This window comes from Pipra filicauda, unplaced genomic scaffold, assembly GCF_003945595.2.
Source record: "Pipra filicauda isolate LSUMZ 115617 unplaced genomic scaffold, ASM394559v2 scaffold135_size2527700_pilon, whole genome shotgun sequence".
Lineage (NCBI taxonomy): Eukaryota > Metazoa > Chordata > Aves > Passeriformes > Pipridae > Pipra > Pipra filicauda.
Window position 1 is genome coordinate 972,207 of NW_024103829.1, and position 18,158 is coordinate 990,364.

General features: G+C 40.9%; 3 protein-coding genes across 3 annotated transcripts in view; 2 read left to right on the plus strand and 1 right to left on the minus strand.

The window, feature by feature from the left end:
• Nucleotides 1–17: 17 nt before the first annotated feature.
• On the plus strand, nucleotides 18–8,210 carry EXTL2 (exostosin like glycosyltransferase 2). The gene is made up of 5 exons (XM_027740748.2): nucleotides 18–361; nucleotides 1,938–2,008; nucleotides 3,119–3,546; nucleotides 4,912–4,982; nucleotides 5,594–8,210. The coding sequence occupies exons 2-5, from the start codon at nucleotides 2,004–2,006 to the stop codon at nucleotides 6,083–6,085; spliced, it is 996 nt and encodes a 331-aa protein (XP_027596549.1). The 5' UTR covers nucleotides 18–361; nucleotides 1,938–2,003; the 3' UTR covers nucleotides 6,086–8,210.
• A 1,172-nt stretch (nucleotides 8,211–9,382) lies between these two features.
• Nucleotides 9,383–11,241, minus strand: LOC120322611 (translation initiation factor IF-2). The gene is made up of 2 exons (XM_039378363.1): nucleotides 10,292–11,241; nucleotides 9,383–9,797 (listed from the first exon to the last, which is right to left on the minus strand). The coding sequence occupies exons 1-2, from the start codon at nucleotides 11,239–11,241 to the stop codon at nucleotides 9,755–9,757; spliced, it is 993 nt and encodes a 330-aa protein (XP_039234297.1). The 3' UTR covers nucleotides 9,383–9,754.
• Nucleotides 10,657–18,158, plus strand: part of CDC14A (cell division cycle 14A) — a 56,817-nt gene continuing 49,315 nt past the window's right edge. The window contains 2 exon segments of the mRNA XM_039378331.1: nucleotides 10,657–11,345; nucleotides 11,826–11,916. Of these exon segments, the coding sequence (XP_039234265.1) occupies nucleotides 11,240–11,345; nucleotides 11,826–11,916 (197 nt within the window). The 5' untranslated portion in view covers nucleotides 10,657–11,239.

An 18,158-nucleotide genomic window follows, 5' to 3' on the forward strand; every position in this document is an offset into this window, starting at 1 on the left:
CACAACGCGCCCGGGGCGGGAGCCCTGGTCCGCCCCGCGCCGTGCCAGCCGCTCGCGCGCGTTCCGCTGGCGATGCCGGGCGCTCCCGGCGCAGCTGTCGCGGCGGCGCTCGGCGCGGGGCGGGGGCGCGGCGCGCCCCGCGTGTGACCGCCGGGGCTCGGGGACCCGCCGTGCGGCGCGGAGCCTGCCGGGAGGAAGCGCGGGGACGCCCCGCAGGAAGCGGCGCTGCCGCGGGGCCGCCCCTGAGTCACCGGAGGGGCTTGTGCGGGCGGTGGTGCGGGGCCGGCACCTCTGATCCTCCGCCCTGCCCTGCCCTGCCGGTGCCGCCTCGGGAGCACCGCCCGGCCGGAGGAAGCGCAACGTGAGCGAAGCCGCGGGCGCGGGGCGGGAGATGCTGATGCTGCGGTGCTGCCGGGCCGCACCGAAGTGCTGCGGGGTGCTGCTAACGGGGTGCTGCCCGCCAAAGGAGGGGCACCCGCTCGAAAAATCTTTTCCTCGGAACGAGGATTAAGACACTGGGTTTTGACAGCGGGGTTTTATTTTCGTCATTTTTATTTTGTGTTGTGTACAGGGAGTACTGTACGGTTTCTTAAAAGAGGTCAATCCTGCATTGCAGTTTCATAATTTAACTGGCAAAACCGATCTGCGCTTTCACGGCACATCAGAAAGTGCCGTGATGATAATTCCAAAAAAATCTAAATAGGCGCTTATTTTAATTAGGGACTGTATAATATAATCCTTGCTTGTCACTACATGTTGTAAACACTAGAATGTGTTATAAGCAAGGAAGCCTCATAAACAGCAAACAATATTGTATGCTTTTAAATTTTAATTTATCGTTACAGTAGTAGTGGTAAGTATTGTTGCAACTAGGTTGCAAACTGGGGAAAGAGGATCTAAGGTTTTCAAAAGCACATACGATGAGGATACAGTGGACCTCATAAATGCTGAGTAGCCACTCCTGCTAATAATTTTTAGAAATCAGATGTGATTGTTTAAACCTATAAAATTAGGCAACCAAAACAAATTATTAGCTTCTGGAAATAGTTTCAGTGACCTCTCCTCACAAAATAGTGGTAAAATTGGAACTCAGATTTGGGAAGACCTGTATACGTGGACATATTCTGATTGTTATACACACAAATTGGCAAATCTGTATTTTTAAGAAGCAAGTTTATATAGCTCAAATTTCTCCTATGAAATTCACATTGGTTCAGTTATTCAACAAATTCAGCAAATTCTTGTTCTCTGAGCTTTCACAGTACTTTTCCTAAATCAAAATTAAAGACTCTTTCTAGTTTTAAAGGAACAAAATCCCTCCCACAGTCTAAGAGCCTTAACAGACACAAGTTTCTTCTGCTGTCCTGCAAAAGGAAGGATCTTGTACATCCTTCCTTTATGTGCTTACACTTATATTTTCCAAGCTGCCAAACCAGATGGGAAGAACAAAATTCTGTGTCTTAAATCCCTGATGTAACTTGTTAACTCAGTGGAAGGAGAACGTGAACGGGATGAGCCATAAAATAAAATAACTTCATTGGGAGTACTTGCCTGACTGTGGTAGCCAAATATATATTTTAGTGGTGCCTGGTGAACAAAGCAACAGCTGGTGAGGTTCTGGAGAACTCCTTATATCTCTGTAGTTGAACTTAAGGATGGAACACACAGACATTGCACTGGCACAAGGCGATAATTTTGCGAGTAGAGAAACATGCTGTTCTTTTCTTTTTGACCATCTGGTGTAATAACTTCTTTCTGGAGTGTTCATTGACAGGCAGAGACAATTCAACTGAGCAATAGGAAAAAGGATGGGATAATTGCCATGAATGCGTATATCAGCCAATTAATAGAGAGGAACTTTTATTTGTAAAAGAATGCTGGGTAGCATGTAGATAATTGTTGATCTTCAATTATAGAGTCCCTTTAATTTCCAACAGATTTAAAGATCACAAACAACTGCCCTAAAAAAAGAAGAGGGGAAAAAACGATCCTACTTGGCAACAATGAGGTGAGTCGTGAGGCTTTTTAGATTAAAATAATTTACATTCACATTTTCAAGCATGGTATTTGCACTTTGGAAAAGAAGGATTAAAAAATCAGTGAAAAACCACTCTCAAATTGTAATTGTTCAGCTGTCCTGGATCACTGAATTTGATCAGAATTCCCTGCTGAAAACCTAGAAATTACTAACATGAGTAATATGTATAGATGAGTAACTACTTAGTAGCAAGCTTAGAGCATTCATCTTGCATTCAATTCATACTAATCTTACAAGTAAAGGAGGAGAAAAGGAAACTGTATGAAGTTTAACAAATACAAGTGCTGGATTCTGCAGCTGGGACAGGGCAACCCTGGATATAAGACTGGGGAATCAGAGGCTGGAAAGCAGTGCCATGGAAAGGGACCTGGGGGTCCTGGTCGCTGGCAAGTTGAACATGAGTCAGCAGTGCCCTGGCAGCCAGGAGGGCGAACCCTGTCCTGGGGGGCATCAGGCAAAGCATGGCCAGACGATTGAGGGAGGGGATTGTCCATCTCTGCTCTGCACTGGGGCGGCCTCACCTCCAGGTGGTCCCGTGCAGCTATATATGAACATAAGAATTAATGTAAGAATACAATAAAAGAAGGATATAAAGCTATTAGAGAGCATCCAAAGGAGACCTACAAAGATGGTGAAGGGCCTTGAGGGGAAGCTGTATGAGGAGCTCTTGAGGAAGCATCTTCTCTCCCTTTTGCTTCCCAGCTAAAGTAGAGCTCCTGCAGTGCTGAAAATACTGAATCAGTACAAATTTGCCTTCTAATTTCAGCTGGATAGGTTTGATGAAATATATCTATGTTCAGTCAAAAACACATACTGAGGAAATAAGAAACAATGAACAATCTGAAGAATTATTCTGGATTAATTTTCACAAAAAAATGAAATTCAAAGTTAACAAAAAAAGGTGAAAAGCAAGTAAGCATAGAAACAGAGTACCAGAAGTATCTGTCTTGACAGTAATTGGCCAAAATCCTAAAATCCTCCTTATTTATTTACTTGAACCAAAATCTGCTTAATATTATGGAAGTTCTGCTCATTAACATGGATTTAATGACTTTTCCTTTCTTGTTACTTGTTTTGAAGGTATTTTCACTTCTGTAAGCTTCCAGGAAGAGTTATGGGAATCCGCCTACTCCGCTTCACCTCTGTGGTGATCATCGTCTTACTTCTTGTGGCAGGTGCTTTAACAGCTTTGCTTCCCAGCATCAAAGATGACAAATTGCCCAATTTGAGAAGGGAACCAAAACCCCAGAGTCAGTCTGCCTTGGATTCATTTACTCTTATTATGCAGACATATAATAGAACTGACTTACTGCTAAAGCTCTTAAATCATTATCAAGCCATCCCCAACCTACATAAAGTAATTGTTGTGTGGAACAACATTGGTGAGAAGACACCAGAGGAGATGTGGAATTCCTTGGGGCCTCATCCTGTCCCTGTTGTCTTTAAAGTTCAAAGTGTAAATCGCATGAGAAACAGGCTGCAGAATTTCCCTGAGCTGGAAACAAAAGGTAATCAGCAGTTCATATCACTACTACTGATATTATTTTCATGCTTAAAATCTGAATGCTAAAAGAGAGATGGTTTGAGTTATACTATGTAATAAATCCGTGGATGTGCTGGGTCACTTAGAACGTGGGTAGTATAGAGGAAACCGATGTTCTGATGTCAGATGCACACCACCAACAGGCTGTCAGTGAAGAGTAAGGAAAAAGAAGAGGGATGTCAAAGTATTTCATGGGCTTTTGCAACTGTTCCCCATTTCCTTTGTCAGGGAGACATAGGTAGTTCAGCCTCTCTTCCTTTTGTAGCATAAACTGAAATTCATAATGCATGTATTTGTTGAGTGTGTGCACTGATCTGGACTTAAGTTATCTGGTAAAGACTTGATTTAATCCATTCCTTTAAGACTGAGTTCTCAAGCATGTTCTGCTCTTCTGAGAAACCTCCCTCCCTAGCTGTCTGGCTTTTTATCTCAAATTATGCATCCCTTTTAAGAGTATTTTCCCCAGTCTTTTGGCTATTCATCTAAATATTCTTCCTAAGCTCTTTCCAGGAGGTGTACAACAATAAGTCCTGTTTGTTTCAAGTGGAAAAAAACCCCATATGTTGCATTACAGACCTGACCTTACTCATGATTAGTAAAGGTAATTCTATTTACTGCCCCCTTCCTAACATGCCTTGCTACTCCAAACCCACGATTTCTAGGAAGACATTAGAAACTTCAACTTCCCAAGTGTTTTATTTACTGTAATAGGATTTGTGCCTACTGTAAATTTAAAAAGCTTTAATGCATCTGAAGTTCCAAGAATATCCTTCCTTTTCCACTTCCTGATAGTCTTTTGTCTAAAATTCAAGGCAAAGAGTCTTCCTTCTATAGTTAATCACATTGAATGTTGCCTGTGCAATTTATTTAACTTGCTTACTTAGAACTTTCAAGTAGTGAGGAGATGAGTAAAATTTTACTCTAAGAATCCTTTATAAGGCTCACATGCTAAAGAAAGGTTTCTAACTCTATTTTAGTTGTATCTTTACACAAGATTAGTAGAATTTTAAGCTGCTTTGCCAAACGCTTCCAAGTTTTCCAACACATATCTCTCCAGCTGTACTACAGATGATCAAAAGTTGCTCGGTTTTGTTCCAGCCTGGCAAATAATCCAAAACTTAGGTTTGCTTCCAGCTACCACAAAGCTGCAACCTTGCTTTAGCTTTGAAATATAGTTGTGTTTTCTCAATCTTCTTTCAGGGAGTTGTAATTCAGCTTAATGGTTATAGAAATTTCACATTTAATTTGTCAAATACTGTGCTGCGTACTGTGCTCGTGTATTTAATCTTTTGACAAATTAAAAGTTTTTCTTTTTTTTTCCTCCCTTCAGCTGTTTTAATGATGGATGATGACACTCTAGTCAGTGCTCATGACCTTGCTTTTGCCTTTTCTGTTTGGCAGGTAATGTTTCGCATCTTGGCTGGCAGTATTTGTGACTTACAATTGAGATTAACGGGTTTATTTGGAGTAATACTGTATCATAATGTTTGACCATTGGTTCTCTATCTGTAAAGTTAGATTTTGGAAGGACTGAAGTGTTGAATAGTAGAAATTACAAAAATAATCTTCTGTAGTAGCTGTACCTGTAATCTATAACTTTAAAATTGTAACTCTTACTTACGAAAACATGAAGGTGCTAACTGCTGAATTTATTTACGTTTATTGTAGTATAGTAGTTTGTTAAACAAAAGTGTTACGCTTTGCAAAACAAGATAAAATGTCTGTAAAGTTATTTTCAGTGCCAAATACACAGCTGCAATTTGTGGAAAGATGTTTCTTGGCACTGCATGATGTGGAATGAGGCATAGTGTGTCAGTTTTGTGAAACTGTATTTAATTGCAACATTTATGCAGATCAAAGGACCATATGTCAACAATTTAATTATTTCCTGGCAATAATCTTGTGCTCCTCTCATTTAAAAAATGGATAAATCTCTCTTATGAACGTACTTAACACACATTTCACAGTGTGGGGTTCACTTTGATTTCTTTTAAATTTCTTTTTTCTTTCAGCAATTTCCAGAGCATATAGTGGGATTTGTTCCTAGAAAGCACATTTCTACTCCTTCAGGCGTATACAGTTATGGTAGCTTTGAATTGCAGAACCCTGGATTTGGAAATGGAGATCAGTATTCTATGGTTCTTATTGGTGCAGCATTTTTTCACAGTGGATATTTAGAAGACTTTCAACGACAGCCAGAAGCAGTTTACGCCTTAATAGATGAAACTCAAAATTGTGATGATATTGCCATGAATTTTCTGGTAGCCAAGCATACTGGAAAGCCTTCAGGAGTGTTTGTGAAGCCTGTTGATATAAGAAATTTAGAAAAAGACACTAACAGTGGCTATTCGGGAATGTGGCACCGAGCAGAGCATTTGTTACAGAGATCCTACTGTGTAAATAAACTGGTTAATATTTATGATGGCATGCCCTTAAAATATTCTAATATCATGATTTCTCAGTTTGGTTTTCCTAATTATGCAAATCACAAAAATAAAATGTAAGCCAATGAATTTAAGGTGTTAAATGTTGAACTGTACTCAGTAAACTCCACTGGGTTCAAGGAGAGAATAAGGTGTAATTACTGCATCTTGGCCATCCCTCTGTGTAGCCTCTGATTTTTCTCCATTGGGCTTTTGGGCTTTTTATGTGTTTTTTTTTTTTTCCTTTCTAACTAATTCACCAAGGTAAGTTTTCTAAAAACTTAATATATAACAATGTTTAGCTGTGATAAAATCATCCTCTTTCCTTAAAATCTGAAAAGCTACTATAATTATTAGGCCAATTCTTTAGAAACATGCAGTCAAAAATGCACTCCCACCCTTCAGATCTTACATTTTGATTTTTTTTTCTCAAATAAACGTATCTAGTCTAATGAGACCTGGGCATATTTTTGACGGTTATATGTTGAGATGCTTCCTTGCCTTCCCTCTCCTCACCTCCTTCTGTTCCCAGTGAAACTGTAGAAGAGCTACAGTGAACTGCTGGCCAGGCTTCTACACTCCTGTACAAAACCCCTTTGAAGTTTGTATATAAGCTGTTCGGTGTCCTGAGATGTTCTGAAGCTGCTAAGAAAGCAAGAAGAGTACCTCACCTTAATCTCAGATAGTCCTAAAACCATTGCCTACCATATCTATTCCTGCTGAGATAGTGGAAAATGATCTGTGATGTGGTTTTTTTTCCTATTATTGATTTGCCTAGAGTTGCTGAAACACTGCAAGCAGCTGAAAGGTAAATCCTAGTAGTTGGAAATGTAAGAAACATGAATACATGAAATATGACACTTACATAAGCAGTCAAAGAAATGGATGGGATGTTATTTATTAATACTCTCTTTAGTACATAGTTTTATTTTGATATTTTGCATTTACATTGATACAAAAATGTGCCCAGGAAAATCCTCACTTGTTAAAAATGTCTTATTTACAATTCCTAGTAAGAGCAAGCTGTTCTACATTTATTACAGTGTACATTTTGTAATTGTACAGATCTGTTGGGTTTTTTTTAACTACTCTTTCAAATGCGTATTTACTTTCTAGTTCCTTCTCTGGTTTTGGTGACTATGACAACAGAATTAAAATGTGCAATGAATGGGTAAAGCATTAGGAAAAAAAAGTATTTTACACTACAGTAATATTTAACAGGGATGGACTGTTATCAGTCTCTGAATTCCCTGGCTTCATTTGTAGCAAGAAACAGAGCTGCTGTCAATAGCTTTTGTTAAACTGGGGCTCTGTAGTTCTGGAAACCTTGTGTTAACATAGACAGGACAAACCTTTTCCATTGCAGTTGCAGAAGGGTTGGGTTTTTTGGTTTTTTTTTTAATGGTATGGAAGAAAGAACAAAAGACAGTGATTTTCCTGGACCACAGAATCAGATTTGGCATCCAAAGCAGATTTAGTTTCATCTGCATCAGCTTTTAATTGATTCTTAGTATAAGTTCAAAGGTATCTGTGGGCAACCAATAACAGCTAATACCTGGTAAACAAATAGCATCTGCACAAAAAATGTATAATTTTATCATTTTTTTGTAATACATTAGCTGAACAAAAAGTGATTGAAGAATGTGACAAGTTCTTTACAGCAGGGTGTGAGTCTTTGGGGGAACAGAGGATTCTTTTGCCGTGTTCTATCAGTGCTAAAGGATTTGATTTCTGTTCAGTGAAGTCTTCCTAGTACTTTTGTAAGACTTAAAGGGCAAAATCTTAACATGGCATTGTAAAGTCTGCTTTATTTTGTTGTAATAGTGAAAAGTAGTTTTTAATTATTGTGTTGTAGTGCTTAGTAGTATACAAACAGGTCTATCATCTTTCCAGAAATGCAACTTTCCCAGTTGTAGTTTACTGTATTTCATTTACTTACTGGTCTTCTGGAATTTCTGTTCTGTGCAGTATCAGCTAGAATTGTGAAGACTCACAGTTGTTGTTTGTCTTATTTTTAAAATGTGAAACAAACTGTCAGCTCAGCCAAATCTTAGTATCGGGCTCTGTGTTGGATGGAAGGAGTTGTTTTGATTTGTTCTGGGTTTTTTTTGTTCTTCTGTATCAGTGAAAAAATTAATAGAACAAGCTTTTAATGATATTGTTAAATTTAATTTGTACCATTGTCAAATAAAATACAGAAAGCAGATTTGTGATGATTTTCAGATTATTTACCAAAATTTTCAGTGTTAAGATGTCTAAAGTAAGCTCACAGTTTGCATACAGATGAGCAGCACCAAGATTTCTTTTTTTAAAAAACGTGTACTTGTTGCCACATACACTCATTTAATTTAGGTAAGGCCCACTTGTGAGGGAAGACATCGAAAAGACACAGCCTTAAGCAGTTAGTCTTAGATAGGAAAGAAAATTCAATGGTAAGACTTCAGCTCCAGTCAGAATTCATTTTGTTTGGGAACCAAAAGGGTTTTGTTTGCTTATTTTTTAAAGGCTGATTTTTATCCTTTGGTGATTATAAAAGTGCTTTGGGATTCCTTAGTGAAAAACATAATAATATGCATGTGATTATTTCTTCTAAGATATTACTTAGATTACTTGTCATTTGTAAATATTTTGGAGTCTAAACAGATTCATCACCACCTCTGAATGTTCTGTAGAAATTAGTGCTTATGCAACATAGGGTTTTAAAATACCTGAAAGATCAATCCTAGTTGAAAAAGTCAGGATATTAGTGTTCAAATACTGTAACAGGACTACAAGAAAATTACTTCTTTACCAAAAAATGCCACAAGATGTCACTGTAGCCTTGATATTTGATATCAAATGTTAAAACGAGTAATTAGAATTGATTATAAAAAGTTGTACTGGTTGAAAACATTCTTAAAGCTAGGATTTTACAAGGAAGAATTAGTTAAATTATCATAGTAAAAACTACAAGATGCAATACTGAAATTGAAAAAACTTGGTTATTCTGTACATATTTTTACAAGGAAGAAAAGAAAGATCAGTTTAAGTATTTCCGATGCTTACAAAGGCTGTTGCTAATTGCCACAAATGAGAACTTCTATGCAATGAAAATAGTATTTGTAATTTTGCAAAAGGTGTATAAGCAGTATGCAAACATTTGACAGCAGGGCTTCGGTTTCTTCAGTTCCTAGATTCAGCGTCCAGCTAGATGGGTTTACAAATAATAGGCTTCAACACAAACAGTTTCTAAGGACTCTGGATTCCAGATAGCAGATGGTTCCACTGCTCCATCTTTGCTTCTGTTGCCAAAGAAAGTATTCTTAAGACTATTTTGAGTATGCTCATTCAAACTCCCCTTAAGTGCAGCATAGACTTAGAAATGTTACCTGGAACTGTAGTGAAAGTTTAAGTCAAAAAGGGTGTTATAAAAACTATGGTTCTGTAATACATTAATGTAATTACATTCTGTAATATAAATGTTCTAGTAATACCTTACTACCCCTTTTCTTACAGGTAAGGCTATGGTACGCCTTAGACAATTGCCTGTAAGTAAAAAAAAAAAATTTAATTAAGGGTTAAATACAAGTGAAAGTCGTATAGAAAGGACTTTCCTATATAAGGAAAAATAAACCCATTGATTTCCATGAAAAGTAAATACCTTCCACCAACAACCTTTATTTAATGTGCTGTTACAGCTATAGTCTCATTCATGTAAGCATCTTGTACGGAACAGTACTGAGAATGGTATTTCTGATTAGGTTCACAGGATCAGGTCCAAACAAATTCATATTTAGGAATATTAGCTCTGGAACTTTTTAAAAAAAAAATAAAGCAATGTAAGAACACAGGTATAAATTATTAGAACCAAGACAAAAAATAAATAAGCAACTACACAACAAGTTGCACTAGAGAAGTGTTTTGTGTAGTACTTCACCTTATTTGTAAAGCTTTAAAGATTATCCAGTGCTTATGACACTAGAATAAAAACTGAGGAGTGAGAAGTGTTACACACTCATGTTTAGTCTCATTTACAGACACACTGGGATTAATTATCTGAACTGGTAGTTACAGTAGGTTATTTATAGTGTTTGGGAAAGATGGTGATAATAATGTCAACCTCAGGGCTGCATATGGCTTTGTATTACAACATCTTTTTAAGGTGCTTCAAGGGGCGAGCGGGGGTGTTTGGGCGAAGAATAACTCTTTCTCTCTTTTTTTTTTTTCCTCCTCGAGTTCTCTCTTCTTTGCAACTTTTTGCTTTCGTTGTAAATATGAAACGGACTGTCTGCCTTGTTTGGCACTTACCAATTCTTTCTAAAGAGGAGGGTGGCAGAAGAACGCGCCCACAGCTCGAGCCAGCGTGTTAGGAGAGCTCTTCCCCTCCGCAAGCGCCTTCCCGAGCCCCGCTGCCCCGGGCTCTGCCCCGCCCGGCCCGTCCCCGCCTCAGGAGCAGCACAAACCCCGGCCCGCGGGCGGCCGTGGGCGGGGCGCTTCCCCGGGCAGCGCTCGCTCATTGGCTGGAGGCGCAGAAGGGCGGGCCTTGATTGGCGAGCGGGCCTGTCTGTCACGGTGAGTGGTGCCCCAGGTAGGGCAGCGAGAGCTGCGCGGTTCCCCGTGCTCGGCTCCCCCAGAATCGCTTCGGCCGCCCGCCCGCCCCCGGCCGGAGCCCGCCCGAGCCGCTGAGGCGCCGCTCCGGCCCAGCGCCGCTCCCCGCCAAGCTGCACCTCGGCACCCGCCCTGTCCCCGCGGGGCCCTGTGCCACGGGCCGCCCCCGGGCGGGGAAAGGCAGCGAGCAGCTCAGCGGGGCGCGGCGGCACTGCCCAGGCGGTGGGCGGCAGGGCTGGCGGGGCGGAGGCGGGGCCGCGCCGGGCGCAGAGGCGCTGCCTGGCGGAGCAGGGGCGCTGCCGGGCCAGGGGGCGAGCGCGGGGGGGCCGGTCACTCTCGGCGTCAGCCCTGGGCCGGGCGAGACAAAGGCTCCGTAACGCGGTTGCCAGAGCGCCGCCGGTCGCTTGGTAACCGCCCGCTGCCGCTTTATCCGGGGGCGTCTCCCGGCTGGGGGCGGGGTGGAGCTGGAGTCCTTGTGGGCGCTCGCCTGCCGTGTCCCGAGGCTCGTTCTCGGCTCCGCTCCCGCTCCTATGCGGGCTGCGGCCGCCGCGCTCGCAGCACCGTGGGCCCCGGCGGGCGGCCCCTCTGGGCAGCGGGTCGGGTCCCAGCGAGCGCGCCCCGGCCCCGCCGGCGCTGCCCGAGAGCGCCATGAGCTCGGAGCCGCCCCGCGCCTCGCTGCTCCGCGCCCTGTTTAAGATGGAGCCGCCGGCGGCTGCCTCCGAAGTGCTGGGGGGAGCCTCGGAGTTCGTGAAAGGTGAGAGCGGGGCGGGAGCCGCCCCGTCCCCTGCCCGCGGGGGTCCCGAGGCTTCCCTCAGAGAGGAACCCCGCTGGCTTTTCCCGCCTCCCCGCCCCGGCTTTGCTGCGTGCTCGGCCCCTTTTCTTGGCGGGCTCGGCGGGCTGCCCGCCCCCGGTTGCCGCGGGCGCACCTCGGCGGGTCCTGCCCCCGCTCCCCCGGCGGGGAGGGCGCGGGGCCGGCACCTGTTGCTGTGTGCGGCTGTGCCCGGGGTCAGAGCCTCCCCCGCCCGCGGGGCCGCTCCCGAAGGTGCCCGGAGGGGCCCTGCGGGGCAGGGCCCGCGGGCGGAGCGGTCCGGGCGCTCCCGCCGCCGCTCACGCAGCAGAAAAAGGAGCGGCGGAGCCTCTTCCGCCCCGGGCCGCGGGGTGACAGGCGTGCCCCGGGCAGCCGGCGGGGCATCTGCCCGCACCGACCGACGCTCTGCCCTAATCTGTCTTTCAGATCGGTTGTACTTCGCTACTTTACGAAATAAACCGAAAAGTACCGTAAATACCCACTACTTTTGTACGGATGAGGAACTGGTCTATGAAAAGTAAGTGTTGTGATCTGTTACGTTTTGCATATTCAAAGTGATCACCTGAGGGTCTTCCCAACACACTTTGATACTGTGTAGAGTATTTTTTGCCCCATTTAGTTACTTGCACAGAACATGAGTATAAAGTTATCCGGAATATCTTTATATATTAGCTGAAACTAGTTTAACAAGATTACTGCTATAAAAAAGACCCACAAAAACAGCTGCAAGGCTTAAGTTGTAGTTGAACTAGGAGAAGGGTATCTGAGCCTTGTAAGATTTGTTTAAAACATGGAGAAGATCTCTAATTACATTTTATTAAATGGTGACTTAAATAGAAGACTCTTGTTTGGCATGAATAGATGAAACAATAGTTTGTTTCCTGTGTTTCCCTTTATAGAGTTATGAAGTGATCACCTTTAATATAGAATTTTAAGAATGCAATGTTTAAATGTGCTTTTAAAGAGCATCTGCAACTTGTTTTATAAGAAGGTTTTGTAATAGCACTTCCTGATGGCTTTTGTAGCTTTAGAACAGCTGAAAAAGTATTTTCTGTGAAGTAAAAGCTTCATGTGTTTGGAAAACACTGACTACACATAGAAGGTAAAAAGTAAAATTGATTATAGTTGTGAATACTACTAAAGGACATAAAATAGACTTAAAAAATAAAGTAACCACTCTATGCTGTGGTTAAAAAGTAGATGCTCTGCACTTTGTTCCCAACTCAACTGTTTCATGTGTGATGGTTTATCTAGCTACTTGACAAAGGCGTTGCTTTAACAGAAGTGAAACAAAAAGTGTGCTCCTATTTTTTGTGAAACTTTCCATCTGGGTTGAAGAATTTGTGAGCATCAGCCATTCTTCCTTTACTTCTATAGTGATTTCAGCACTGTTCTTGTGAAGATGTAAACCAGTCCTCCTTGGGTTTTAGCTTACTTTCTATGCCCAGCTTGCAGTTTTAGAGTGTGTTTTCTACACGTTTTTGAGTCTTTCTCATCTTAAGCTGTGCATCTTCTACTGAAGTTCTCAATGATTTGTGCTGAAAGTTGACTTTTATAATCAGCTGCTTGGGTTGGGAGTAAGTTCTGTAATGATCATTAAGGCATTTAGATTGGAAGGCACCTTGGGAGTACCCCAAGGCAAGGTTGACCTAATATTGAAAGCAGAATTCAATTGGGGAAGGTCCTGAGCAATTTGCCTTATGTGAAAATGTTCCACTTTCTTTAATGAAAAAAGCTTGTTCTCCTTCTTGACTTCTGTGTTATTCTTGATGTGAGGTGTTTTAGTTTTAATTCTTAATATGCTTCTAGGAAGGGTGAAGGAATCTTATGTGGCATTTGATCTTATGGGTAAGAAGGGGGAACACTTCTCTACTGTTAGTTACAGAGGACTGTGCTAACCAAGGACTGTTACTGGGATATTTTGTGTGAGGACAATGTCATATTTAAAAAAAAGTACAGAGAAATTTGAAGGGGAGGGGGAAAGTAATTTTCTTTAATGTGTAACAGAAATTCCATGGGTATACTCCTGAACCCAGTTATCTGTTAAGTACATATCAGGTGTAACCTGATATCACATATAATTACCAGATAATGGAAGGAAGCAGTTTCCTTTTTCTAGAACACATCTAAAGATTTTGGACATGTAATTCACGGTGTATTTTCTGAATTCACAGTTCCTACTCTATTTTGCCTGTTTTAAAGGTATCCTATATTTGATACCGTAATAGTACTCTTGCTTTTGTGCTCTCAAAATACTAAAATGTGATATGAGGTAGAAATTAAGTGACAGTTACTAGGTGGCATGAATGAATTTTCTATAATAACCTAACTCTTTGGCATAACATAGCTAAACTTTCCCCTGATATTTGTATTGCTGCACCTATCACTATCAGTGTATGCAACATTTAGTAGTAAACCCATGCCTCATTTTATTCCCCCCCCTCTTTTCTCCCTCATATTTAAAGAAATTTATATGGTCTCAGGGAAGCAAAAGCAGGTGTCATTAGGGTTACAATTTTATGTATCTCTTTAATATCTTTCTGAATTTGGACTGCTAGAGGCAAATTGAGGACTAGAACGCAAGACTCGGTTCTTGGGGAAATACTAATTTTGCTGTAGCTTCCCTTGTGCTCATCAGCAAGCTTGACATCAGTCTGTTGTGTTTCACAGGCTGCACACAAAGTGGGGAGCTTCGTGTCAGGGCTCGTCTGTAAGTAGTAGTGGAATATAACTTTAATACACCAGGTCAGATCTGCTGCTCGTTTTATCAAAAATGCAGCCTTCTTTCTGAGAAAGTGGTTTGAAGTATTTGTTACATGATAGCAAAATAAATACTTGGACGTGAGTTGAAGTGCTATAGCTCAGAACAGTGGTTTCCAGAGTCTTTATTCAAGATGGCCTACCTGGCTTGTTGTGATCAGAATTTCATGGCCAGTTCTGCTTTTTTATCAAATGAATTGTTCAGTGTTCTTAGGAGGAGGATAGGACATGTCTACTCAGGTATGCAATCCTCAGCACTTGTGAGGTATGTAATTAATTATGTTAATACAACTGCTTATTGGCTTAACTTTGTTTAGATGCATCACAGTAGTGACGAAGATACTTCATTGAGCTTAGAAATAAACTGCTTTTCTTTGGGCCTTATTCTGTTAGCTTGTTACAGAATTTTATTTAGCTGACTTTACAGACGTGTCAGTTTGCTTCACTGAAGCAGTATCTGATCTGAAAACCTCATGAATATGTAGGTTTGGAGTTGTCTGATTACAGAGGGCCTGTTATTGGATCATGCAGTACTTAAAAACTTACTGCCTCGCTTCCTTTTTCTCCCACTCTTGAAGAGACATAAGGAAGTAATTTTGTACATTAGTGGTATACCCCATTTATTAAACAGAGCAGCCGTAGTGCTAGATCTAATGGTTTCAGAAGTTTTGGTCTGGTAAATGCTGACTTGCTATTGCAGCCTGTCACGTGGTTTATTACTAAATTGTACACAAAGTGTGGTTATGTAATCTTGAGCACTTTAGCCTTCAGTTTTCACTAGAAGTTTTCAGCTGTTCTAGTTAATTCATAACACTGTCTTATTTAAACATGCACAGTTTAAAGAGATAATAAAGGTGTTCTTAAAAGCATTTAAGCCCATCTGAAATGCTTCCTGACTAGGAACTCACTACAACTGTCACTAGTTAAATGTGCTGCAATTTAACCTTGAACCTATTATGCTAGGGAAATGATATGTAAATGCCTCAGTTAAGAGAACAAGAAACTGAATGAAATTATACAATTCTGAAGTCTTTTTAATGGTTCTCTTTCTGTAAGATTTTGTCAGAGGTTTTCTGAAACTCTCTGACTTTCCTCCTGAGAAAGTCTGAGCTACTGATTATAATGGAACGCAATCTTTCAGGGTAATGTAGTGCAGGTAACTATTACTTCAGAAAAATGGAGTTAATGAGAAATAATCCAGCTTGATGAAGACTGTCATTTGGCAAATAGACAAGCCTTGCCTTGGCAAAACCTCAATTAAGTAAGAAGCTTTTTATTCTCTAAGAATAGCGTCTTTCATGTTTCACCTTTCAGTAAACAGATCTGGATTGAGAATACTACACTTGACTGGTTAACTTGGCTTTCTTATAGTTTTATCAAAGCAACTTTTAATGTCCTTTTTTATTGTTGAGTAGCTTTCTCAAACAAAATGAAAATCTAAATAATGTGAAACAGGAATCTCTTACTGGTAAATTGTAATGGCAGCCTTCATAAATCATAACGGTTTTATTCAGTCATTTGTTCTCACTTTGGATCTCTTGTATAAACAACCTTTGCAGATCTAATCTCTGACATCATCTAGACCGTAAAAGGAGTTAATATGATAGTCTCTGTGTATCCTATGCTTTACACTAAAGCTTTCTTTCAAGCTATGGCATGTTACTTGCCCATTTCACAGCAATCTTCACGTTAGCTACTTTGGTTATGCAGCAATAGAATAAGACTTTCAGATGCTTAGCTACAACAAAATTCAGTTAGTACTGTTTCCTCCACTGCCTGTGTATATGCAAAGAAGCAGTTTCCTGTGAGAAGAGTAAGGGTTAGCTTGCCTGGTTTTGCTTTGGCTAAATGCTTCTTTCTGCTCTTCAGTAACAGTGCTTGCATAAGAAACCTGAACTTCTCCATCGTTCTGTGGTTTATATCATTTGAAAGGAAACAGAAAACTTTAACTTAAACTTGTTCCAACAATCAGAGCTGTTGCTTCACAGAGAACAGGGGCTTCCTTGTTCACTCCAGTAACTTTTGAAGACTTGACCTTGACAGTTGGATGACCAAGACAACCTAGTAAGCTGAAGTCCAAAATAAAAAAAAAAAAAAAAAAAAGGAAATTTCCCAACTTCTAACTTCTATCAATGTGAATGTAAATACAGAGGAGAAAAACTTCTGTATGTTGAATTCTTACAGGTGGGTAGTAAGAGTAATACTCCAGCTTTATTTCGTTTTCCATCTTAAAATGAGAAATTTTAATTTCACTTCAGAAATTAAATCAGAAGATCTGAGTGTCAGTTTTCCTCCAGACGCAAACTTCTGACATAATTTCACATTTGATACTTGTAAAGTGCTATCCCTTAACACCTGTGGTGTGCTTTTCAGTCCAGCAGTTTCATAAATTTTATACCTACGCATTGGTCTCTGCATACCACATTGGTCTTTGCTTTTTCATAGGTAAAAGATAAAAGCATTTGCCAGTAGTATTGAGCAATTTTTTCTCTCTTCTTCCCCCCCCCCCCTCCAAAAGGGTACCAGGATAAACCAGAACTGTTTTCTAGGTCCCAGTTTTATATTGGGCAGGAGTGTAGCTTGGTACAGGAAAGACCATTTGAGGATCTTGGCCTCTGTTAAGATGACTTTCTTTCCGAAGAGACTAGGCTTCTAGCAGGACCTGAAGATTCGTCCAGAGGGAAGCTTTTTGTGAAGAACCTCTTCATAATTTATGTTTGATGTCAAGGAGCATTGCATTAAAAAAGAATGTATTTGGAATAGCTGTTTAATTACCTACAACTTAAATCAATGAATTCTTGTTGGATTTTGAAGAATCTGGATCTTGAGGAGGATTTGGAAGTTCCAAGAAGAAATTGAGTTAATACCTGGGTTTTTTTTTTGAATAATACAGAGCCTCTACTTTATTCCTACCTCCAGATGCAAGCAGTGAGGTGATTTTTCCAGGGTTATATTTGCTGTATCATCCTTTGTCTATTCAGAAGCATGCGATCCCTAAGTAGTATTAAGTATTAGGGATTTTGTCTCGGCCCAAATAAGAAAGCTCCCAGGAATTCACGTGTTACTGGAATCACTGGGCTAGAGCAGGGAAACAGTACCACTGAGTATCACACCTATTTTCATGTGCTTGAGAAGTAGGGAGGAGAAACACACTCTAGGAAGCAGGAGAAAGAAGACTGAATAGGTAAGATTTCCTGAGTAGCAGTTAGGTTGTAATGAATGGGTGGACCGATCCTTTTGATGCTCATCCAGGAACTTTGTTGTGTAAGATGTGTTCAGCTTATGATTTGAAGCAAGTACCTGTAATGGCCAGTTGGCCACTTCTGCAGTACCTGATTTTTGTACTGCTTAATGGTCAGACTCAGAGCAGATGCAGTAGGGCCCTTGGAGTGCAGTAATCTGAATGTTCCAGCCTAGGAAAAAAAGGAAGGAGAAACAAGTGGAGAATTTTTCTCTTACTGTAATTCAGTCTCATTGCTTAATTTTAATTGTAAAATTGTAAATTTTAATTGTAAAATGCTGAAAAATTAGTGAAGCTTTGCAGTTAAGAAGCTGTATATATGTTATTTTACAAAGTTCTTGGCTTTTATCTTTTGGATTGAGTAATTTCAAGCTTGGGGGACTCCTGTTTTGGCAGGTAAATTACTTTATATGATTGCTAGTCTTCAAGAAGGCAAACTTTTTACTTTGGGGAGTAGTTGTACTCCTTTTCTGGGATACATACTCCAGAAAACGAATGCAGTTGTGAAATGGTGGCTTTATTTTCAAGTTACTAAATCAATGGCTGAGTAAGTATGCATGCAAGTAACATCAGGCATGCAAGTAACATCAGGCCCTGATGGGAAGTGAATGGCAATAGAAAACTACCGCTCTGGTGTTTTCATCTGTAGGGAAAAAGTATCAGGCATCTGGAGTAAGGCATTAGCAGTGCATTTTATCTTTGGAAGATAACTTGATATCTTGGCCTGATCAATTGACTGATATTAATATGGACCTTGA